The 8,731-nt window shown below is 48.9% G+C and overlaps 2 protein-coding genes across 5 annotated transcripts; one reads left to right on the plus strand and one right to left on the minus strand.

The window, feature by feature from the left end:
* The first annotated feature begins 904 nt into the window (after window positions 1–904).
* LOC125510514 (pyruvate dehydrogenase E1 component subunit beta-3, chloroplastic) lies at window positions 905–4,187 on the plus strand. Its single transcript, XM_048675723.2, has 4 exons — window positions 905–1,182; window positions 1,268–1,347; window positions 1,439–1,485; window positions 2,982–4,187. The coding sequence occupies exons 1-4, from the start codon at window positions 1,101–1,103 to the stop codon at window positions 3,952–3,954; spliced, it is 1,182 nt and encodes a 393-aa protein (XP_048531680.1). The 5' UTR covers window positions 905–1,100; the 3' UTR covers window positions 3,955–4,187.
* Window positions 4,188–4,243: 56 nt separating this feature from the next.
* On the minus strand, window positions 4,244–7,870 carry LOC125510515 (expansin-B12-like). Of its 4 annotated transcripts, none has more exons than XM_048675725.2 (5): window positions 7,576–7,870; window positions 5,544–5,757; window positions 5,327–5,439; window positions 5,012–5,235; window positions 4,244–4,915 (listed from the first exon to the last, which is right to left on the minus strand). In XM_048675725.2, the coding sequence occupies exons 2-5, from the start codon at window positions 5,701–5,703 to the stop codon at window positions 4,471–4,473; spliced, it is 942 nt and encodes a 313-aa protein (XP_048531682.2). In that variant the 5' UTR covers window positions 5,704–5,757; window positions 7,576–7,870; the 3' UTR covers window positions 4,244–4,470. The 4 variants fall into 4 exon arrangements, with proteins under 4 accessions (XP_048531682.2, XP_048531681.2, XP_048531683.2 ...); XM_048675724.2 differs by having other exon boundaries at window positions 5,544–5,713; window positions 7,576–7,869; XM_048675726.2 differs by having other exon boundaries at window positions 4,244–4,900; window positions 5,544–5,713; window positions 7,576–7,867.
* Window positions 7,871–8,731: the final 861 nt, after the last annotated feature.

Below are 8,731 nucleotides of genomic sequence, written 5' to 3' on the forward strand. Positions count from 1 at the left end.
GACTATCCTGAGGAAAAGCTTTCGGCCCATCCGATAACGGCGCCGGAAAACTTTGTCGCCGTGCAGTGGAGCGTCGGCGAAGTAGTCGGAGTAGAGCATGCAATAGCCTTCGAGCCGATGACGGTTCTTTGCTTTCCGTCGCCCCGGCGCCGAGCCGCCTCGCCTCGGCTTTGCATCGCCGGCAAGCAAGCCGGCCAGGGCGGCGAGGACCATGAGGTGTTCTTCGTCCTGGGCGGCGGCGGCGGCTTCCTCCTCGAGCAACGCCGCGAGCACCTCCTCGTCGTCGGAGTCCATCGCGGCCGGGGCAGGCAAAGCACCGAACACGTAGCGGGCGTCGTGCGCAGACTCGTCGGCGGGCGCCGGAGCGGCGAGGGAAACTCGGGGAAAGTGGGGGGAGAGGGCATCGGGGGGATTTCTTTGTTTCACGGCGAGGAATGGCGAGATAGCGGCGGCGGCGGTGGAGAGGTGGCTGGCGACGCCGGGATCGGCAAGGTGTCGGGGAAGGAGAGGAAAAAACGGGGCGAATCAGTGTGACTTTTCACCTGACAGTGGAGACCCGGACGATTTTCCCTTCCACCGGTGCCCCCAAGCGCCCCCAATGCGCTGGGTTCGGCCTGGGCGCGCCGGGTTAGGAAACGGGCTGATCCGGCGGATTTCGGCGTCTTGAGGGCGTAACTGGGCCGTTTTTTCGGCGCCGACATTAAAAAAAGCGGTCTAGGGGGCGCGGCTGGAGATGCTCTTATTATTACGCAGAAGACGCTAAATAATTCCAAGCATTGGACTCTCTTTCAAAGAGTCAGAAACGAAATCAAGCGGCTGAGATCAAATCCGTCCATCCTCCAGCCATCTCCATCGGCCCATAGGGCCTAGACCCCATCATCAACCTCTCTCGGTGTCTCCTCTCCCTGCCTCCCTAGTCCACCCCGCGCCTCGTTCACTCCGCCGCCGTCTCCCTCCATTCCTCCGCCACCGCCAGCCCACCTGCATTCCACCAATACCCACCCCCGCCCTCTATAAATAAACACGCGCACGCATACACGCCACTATCACCGCCGCCGCCTCCCCAGCCCCCAGATCTCGACCCGACCCTCCCGTCTGCAATGGCGGCCGCATCGTCGCTCCACGTCGCCGCCCCGGCCGCCACCCCGCGGGTGGGATCTGCCGGCCCCAAATCCGCGTCAGGTAGTCACCGTCGCCCCGCGCGTGGCTCTTCGCCCGTGGCTCGCCGGATCTTCGCTGATTTTGCGTGTGTTTTTCTCTGCTGTAGCGGCGAGGAGCGTGCGCGTGGCCAGATCGGGCGCGGCGGCGCGTCATGGAGGCAGGCTGGTGGCGTGTGCCGCCGTTGCAGTTGCGTGCTCTGTTCTGCTCTGAGAATCTTTTCCTTCTTCTCTGGTGCACTGGACTGTTCGCTTAATCTTGTTTGTGATTTCGTGTGCAGACCAAGGCTGATGCGCCGGCGAGCGAGGCGGCATCCAAGTCTGAAGGGTAAGACTGTAACAGCACACTTCCTCGCCTGCCTGATATATGCACAACTGTGTTCTGAGTGCTCATGATGAATCAGGATCCATGCAAAACTACCTTGGGGAAAACGGATTCGTGCAAAACCAACGATTCAATTGATTGTTCATCTCTCAGGAGCTAACAGTTCGAGTATTGAACTCAATTTAGCTTAGATTTGATTGGATTCGCTGTCTTAGGCTGTATTTGGCTACACTCCAGTTCAGAGTTCCAAGTTTGTTACGACTTGTAGTTTTTAGTGTTATGTGTCACTATAGTTGTCTGCTAAGTTGCAAACTTCCCTCGGTTGCCGAAGTGGTGGGCTGTTTAAACTTTTAATATGACCCCTGTCAAAAACACATGGGGTTTTGGAAAGCGTGTGGTGAAGCTTCTCTACCTTTGACTAGGATCGTATCAGAAATAATTTTCTTTATAAAATCAGGAGAAAAGGGTATCGTAAGGTTCTTAATAATATTTCATAAACAGAGGAAGGACATAGTCAAAGTTGAAAGTTCGTATACAGTAAGGACCAAAGTTATACCGTTTTAGGACAGAAAGCCAGTTCTGTTTGTGCTTGAGGGCTTGAGTGGATATGGCTTGAAGCCACATGATTCCGCAGTCAGTTAAGTTTCTTTTTACTGATGGAAAAGATCGTAGGACCAACTGCCTAATACAGTAGATGATATGCACCTGTTCTTCTGGTAGACAGCATACTTTAATAACCCTAATAGCAAACCAATAAGTAGTTGGCAAGTGGCTAGGAACACAGATTGCAGTATATCTAGGGAGTAAGCAAGCTGCTTCAGTGAATTGCAAGCTGAGATTTGGGACTACTTAATATTGTTTTGGTTATTTTGACAAAGACAATGCGCGTTGACTTGTTGCTTCTTTGCCTACTTAGTAAAAAAAATTGAAGCTGTATTTACTCTATTTCCATATTTCAGTAAAAACTGACATCATTGTGATTTGTTAAGCGCTTAACCTTTGCTTAGTAGATTTTTTAAATCCTGGGTTTGGCACAATATTTTACTATTTGTTGATAGGCAGAGTATTAAGTCAACACAAACCCGTAGCTTGGGAATATCATGCAAACTCTCGTATGAACTTCAGTTGGTGGGATCTGTCATATGTACATCCACCCAAGTAAACTGGATTTATTTTCCAAAATTCAGTAGAATGCTTACTACCGGAAGGGAATATGATGCCTCTTTGACCTACCTGAGTTACCCCTGTGTAAGATATAGATGGGTTGGGTGGAACCAGCTGACTATTGGCCACATTTACTGGCTTTGGCCTTTCTACTCTCCCCTCTGTAGGAAGCTTTAAACTGGGTTTGGTCTTTAAAATGTAACTATGCTACTCTCTCCATTCTTCTATTTTATATTACCCAATAAACGAAGATTTTACTGCATTTGATCTTTCATGAATATGACTTCTTGTATGCTCAAGTGCAAGTCCCTGATTATGTAATAACTTCTATGTAGTCATGAGGTCTTGCTGTTCGAGGCTCTTCGCGAGGGTTTGATGGAAGAGATGCAAGCGGATCCAACAGTGTGTGTCTTTGGTGAAGATGTTGGTCACTATGGTGGTTCTTACAAGGTGACCAAGGGTTTGGCTGACATGTTTGGAGACCTTCGGGTTCTTGATACACCGATTGCGGAGAACTCATTCACCGGCATGGGAGTTGGGGCAGGCATGAAGGGGCTGAGGCCTGTTGTTGAAGGCATGAACATGGGCTTCCTTCTCCTTGCTTACAACCAAATCTCAAACAACTGCGGCATGCTTCATTACACCTCTGGTGGCCAGTTCAAGATACCACTTGTGATCAGAGGTCCTGGTGGTGTTGGTCGCCAGCTTGGTGCAGAGCATTCACAGCGTCTTGAGTCATACTTCCAGTCAATCCCTGGTCTCCAGATGGTTGCTTGTTCCACTCCTTACAATGCCAAGGGTTTAATGAAGGCTGCCATAAGGAGCGAGAACCCTGTCGTGCTATTTGAGCACGTCCTTCTGTACAACCTGAAGGAGAAAATTCCGGATGAGGAGTACACTCTATGCCTGGAGGAGGCTGAGATGGTACGGCCTGGTGAGCATGTGACTATCCTCACATATTCGCGTATGAGGTACCACGTGATGCAGGCTGCAAAGACGCTGGTGAACAAAGGGTACGATCCTGAGGTGATTGACATAAGGTCGTTGAAGCCATTCGATCTGCACACAATAGGCAACTCCATCAAGAAGACCCACCGCGTGCTGATTGTGGAGGAGTGCATGCGCACTGGCGGGATCGGCGCCAGTCTGAGATCGGCCATCATCGACAACTTCTGGGACTACCTTGACGCCCCCATCATGTGCCTGTCGTCTCAGGACGTGCCAACACCCTACGCCGCAACTTTGGAGGATGCGACCGTCGTGCAGCCTGCCCAGATTGTTGCCGCCGTCGAGCAAATATGCCAATAGGGCATCATCTGTTTCAGCATCGTTGATTTGTATCTGCCCTGGCTTGGAAGAACCTTTAATTTGTCATTTTTGCCTTGTAGCGAGGTGTTCATTGTGGTATAGGCTTGTATCCATTTTTTATTCCTGCTACATAACTGTACTGTATTATGCTGAATGCTACTAGGGTCTGGACTCGGGTCTATTGGAAGAAATCTTTGATTATCCTGGGCAAGGTATAGCCATTTGTTTGATTATCTTTGTTTTGCCTTCTAAAGAAAGATTGTCTCGGGCCACATGGTTGAGGTCTCAAGAAAGCTTAGATCATGACATCCAGAACATGTCAGCAGCCATGGCCTCACCACCAATTGCAACATTGAAAAGAAGATCACAACACCCCTTCTCCAGGGGACGAGTCGCTTGCTTGATCAGCCAAGCAACTTAGTCCAGGCTAAGCTACACTAGCTAGATGATCGCATCAGTCTAAGCTACACTAGCTAGATGATCGCGGCTTACATTCTCACAGAACCACACATGACATCACAGCTGGAACAATACCATCAGCAACAGCAGGAGGTGACACAGCCAGCCCAACCTCCCTTCAAACCCATAGCGCCGGCGACCGTCGCTCGCCCTTTCCCTCACCGCCACGCCGCCCGGCTGGTATGCCACGCCGGGGTTCCACCCGGTGGGTATGGCGTTGCCGGCGACGAGCATCTTGCCGGACCTGAAAGTCAGCCGGATGGAGAAGGGCCCCTGGAGGGTGGAGCCGGAAAGCTTCCACACCGCGCCCCAGGACTGCTGCATCGGGATCCACACTCCGGTTGCCCCGGCACCGCTCTGCATGATGTCGACGGCGTAGAGGTCGCTGTCGCCGTCCTCGTACTCGACCAGGATGGCGAGGTAGTTCGGGTTCGAGCCGCTGTCCACTTTGAAGGTCAGGCCTACTCCAGTCCAGTCACAGGTCACGCTGCAGACACAAATGCTAACACGACGGATTAATGGCGGCCATAGAAGAGCCATTGCAAGAGGCCATGAAGAGTAACCATGACCTATATGTGTTCCATCGACTTGTGCGTACCGGGTGTACTGGATTTGGATGAGGCCAGCGCCGCGGAGCTGGTCAGCTTGGCCAGGTTTCGCCATGGCGCCGAATGCTGTCCCGCTCATGTCGAAGTGCGCTGCCTCATTCTGGCACTGTCCATCGACTAACCCGCTCAGGCATGGGCCGCCACCAGGGCCCTGGTCTGTGATGACGACGGTCACCGGAATACCAGAGCAAGCTTGATTGCCACCGCAGACCACCTGATGAAATCAAGGTTACTGAATGTCAAATGACAGACAAGTTGCAGTCATGCTCATGGCCTCAGCTGCATACGTAGAGCTACAGACGCACCCGGTAGCACGCGCCACAGCCATCGCCAGAGTCGTATATGACAGGGCCGCCAGCGGCAATCATGGATGAGAACGGCGGCTGGTCGACAGCATACTGGTACCCGCAAGCGCCACCTACAACAGCACATGTGATTCAGGCATGCAGGCATCAGACGTTAACTTCAAGTTCAAACGCTAGTTTGGGCAGGGCTAGTGCCATTAAATCATATATCTATTACCTTCACTTCCCGCGCCATTGGCGTCACCATACCAAGTAGCGATGCCATCGGACCAGCCGGAGAGCTCATGGTGGATCTCAATGGGTGCACAAGGGTGGAAGAGTGAAGCAATAACAACTCTGGTGGCAATGAAGGACAGGAGCTGAAGCTTGGAAGCCATTCGCAGCACTCTGTCACAATTAGCTATCGCTGGTAAGGTTTGAGAAAGTGTTGGCTTGCAAGGAGGGAAGACAAATAGAGGAATAGTGTTAGTCTTGCAATGTGCACATTCAATAGACAATTTGTTTGATAAAGGACAGGCCATAGTACACAGGTTTTCTTTGGAGAGAGGACACACTGAAGCAAGAGTAGCAGGATTTTGCAGTGCAATTTTGTCATTTTCTTGTACTCCCTCCGCTCCGATCCATATCAATTGTCGCTGATTTAGTACAAAGTTGTACTAAATCAGCGACAATGAATATGGATCAGAGGGAGTAACAAAAATGGCATCAATCACTAATTCGCTACCACACAGGGAACTGATGATCAGTTGACAAGTGACTCAGAGAGAGGAGAATAAATCTTGGAGAGATCCTCTCCTTGGGACAGATGCAGACATTCCGACAAAAAATGGATGTGTGCATCGCAATGATGCAGAGGCCGGGGCTTTCACCCTCCTTTTAGAAGAAAAAAAACTGAAAAAATTGGCATGAGGCGAAAATTCTATAATTGTCAAATCAATGTACAAATGCTCCTGAATTTTCTTAGACTAATATTCAAGGATATCTTATGAGTATGATACTGAGATATATGGAAAGGCATCATGAACTCATTTGATCCTGTCTAACAATCCCAAAGATCTTAATATGAATATCTGATACACTTAAAATGAAACGAGAGCAGATTTTAATGTGATAGGTAAAGACTACAAGCGATTGTTATTTAAGCACATCATGCTAGTTACAAGCATTATCACCATACATCTATTATAGTTGGTTAAGAGCTCAGTGTTATCACTGCATCTAGGATAGCCCTTATGTCTAAACGGTTCTGGGGTGTAACATGTAGTGCTAGCAGGGGTACATATAACAAAAATGGTCTTAGACATTGTGAGTGTCATGTTTTTTTTCTTAATAATGGAAGTTTTATCACCCCGGCCTCTGCATCCTAAGATGCATATCGCTGTTTATAAGCATTTGACACCTCGAATAATAATAAGGGTGAGTTACAGATTTGAAGAAAAATGCAAAATCTGAATAATGGAAGAATGTTGGGGCTCGTAGAAAACCATTGCCTGATCACCGGTTTCTAGTATGTAAACAGAATTATTCCACAGCTTGTGCTACCATACTCTTTTGGAGAGAAAAATATAAACTACTTTACTTCAAGATTAGTAAACTTTTCTAGAAGAAGAGCACCACAGCAAATCCTGAATCCCACTAATCTGACATACAAAATGATTAAAGATGTCACTACGCACATTTCATTTTGTATTTCAAGATTACTTATCATCATTGCTACATAGGGAGTAGAACATTGTGCAGTGTAAGTAGGTACCTACAGATCACGCAGCCAACACACAAATTAGAAGTCTCAGTATTGGCTGATGACAGTTCTACTTCCTACATATACTCCCATATTTGCTCCTGGACGCATCGCGAGCCAATGAAGGGAAGGGAGAGTTCGCAAACAAGCGAGCCTCGAGCCCCTAAGCTTGTTCCAATTCAAAGCAATCAGCAGAATCGAGCAATTTCCTACCTCTGGTATTGCTTGCAATCTGCTCATATCTGGGGCAAATGTGTACCAAGGGACAGAAACGCGCAGCCTCCTAAACAAATTCAAACTGAAGTGCACCATACATATATATACACGCACTAGAAAAGCGCCAACACGAATCAATCCTAGGTCGATTTGACCCGCTGCCTGGAAACGATAACCAACCAAATTTGCACGAACCCTGAAGGCCTGAAGAAGCGCCATGCCAACAAGCAGGCGCAGTCACCAGTCGCGTCAGAACGGCACAGTGCGTAAGAAGTATAGCGAGGAGTCTTACCCGTCGAGCCCGGCGACCACCGTGCTCCTCGAGTCCGGCCACCTTCCCCCCGCACGCACGGGGAAGACGAGCAGCAAATGCGGCGGCGCAGATTCGGAAGAGGAGCCAAGCGAAGGCGGGTCGAGGCGTCCGGCCAGTTGCTGCTGTATTTGCAAGGAGAAGGCGGGGTTTGTTGAAATGTGGGCGGCGGCGGCGGTGGAGGAAGGGAGGTGGCGGCGGGGGAAGAGAGATGGTCGGGGGAGTGGAGTGTCTCACACCTCACGGTCAGAAGGAGCGAGATGGAGAGAGGGGAAAGTTAGAGAAGCTACAGTACCCTAACTTCCCTTCTTTCTATCCACATGATTAAGGTTAAAATGATTTAAATTAATTTTTAAATTAATGATCTACTGTGTATATTTATAGTAATTACATACAAACAAATTGATGGTGAAATAAAATTATTTTAAAATATTTATATCTACAGTAAATATCAACACTAAACAACCTTCTAGCTATCTACTAACCGTCCCTAATTTTCCTTCTTCATTTTACACTAGGCTAGCACTATAGCACGGTGACTTTCCTTCGCTATGTTAGAGCATCCGGTTCCGGCGAGTGGGTGACATGCCTGTTTTGGTTGCACGCCCGGCCGGCCGGGGCACTGTCCATCGCGTCTCCCTGGCCCATGACAAGCTGGTAAGCTTTGTCATTTTCAAATAATGACATTTCACAACCTCGAAAACCCCACTATATATGTACTGTATAATCAAACAAATCCTGCACTATGGTCAGTCCAAATTAGAAGGTTTCTTTTTTTTAAAAGAAAAATGACCGACATGGGAGGAACTGAAAGGATGCAGGGGAATTTATTGGGGAGAAAATAAATATGGTGAGGGGAGAGGGTCCGATAAGATATTGGAGAAAGGTTGTTAACAACATCACCAACCGCAGTCAAACTGGACAAAATTTATATAAACGGACGCCTTTCATAGAAATTGGAGCACACTCATTACATTCTTTTTAAATATTTTTCATTAAAAAGGCGATTGGACCTAAACTTAGCACACGGCGATGTCCGTCCTCCACATCCTTGTTCCCTTTCGGCGTTTGCCGGATCCATCTTGCCGTCTCCATGAGCGGCGGAAATGAGACACGTCAAGTGAAGGTGCGGTTGCTG

The sequence above is a fragment of the Triticum urartu genome, chromosome 5A (assembly GCF_056163025.1).
Source record: "Triticum urartu cultivar PI428250 chromosome 5A, HENAU_Tu73, whole genome shotgun sequence".
In the NCBI taxonomy this organism is placed as follows: domain Eukaryota; kingdom Viridiplantae; phylum Streptophyta; class Magnoliopsida; order Poales; family Poaceae; genus Triticum; species Triticum urartu.

Coding starts and splice junctions, on each gene's coding strand:
- LOC125510514 (XM_048675723.2), top strand. CDS start 1,101: ATGGCGGCCGCATCGTCGCTCCACGTCGCCGCCCCGGCCGCCACCCCG. Junction 1,183..1,267: donor CGGCCCCAAATCCGCGTCAG/GTAGTCACCGTC, acceptor TCTCTGCTGTAG/CGGCGAGGAGCGTGCGCGTG. Junction 1,348..1,438: donor TGGCGTGTGCCGCCGTTGCA/GTTGCGTGCTCT, acceptor TTTCGTGTGCAG/ACCAAGGCTGATGCGCCGGC.
- LOC125510515 (XM_048675725.2), bottom strand. CDS start 5,703: ATGGCTTCCAAGCTTCAGCTCCTGTCCTTCATTGCCACCAGAGTTGTT. Junction 5,440..5,543: donor CAATGGCGCGGGAAGTGAAG/GTAATAGATATA, acceptor GTGCTGTTGTAG/GTGGCGCTTGCGGGTACCAG. Junction 4,916..5,011: donor ATCCAAATCCAGTACACCCG/GTACGCACAAGT, acceptor CCGTCGTGTTAG/CATTTGTGTCTGCAGCGTGA.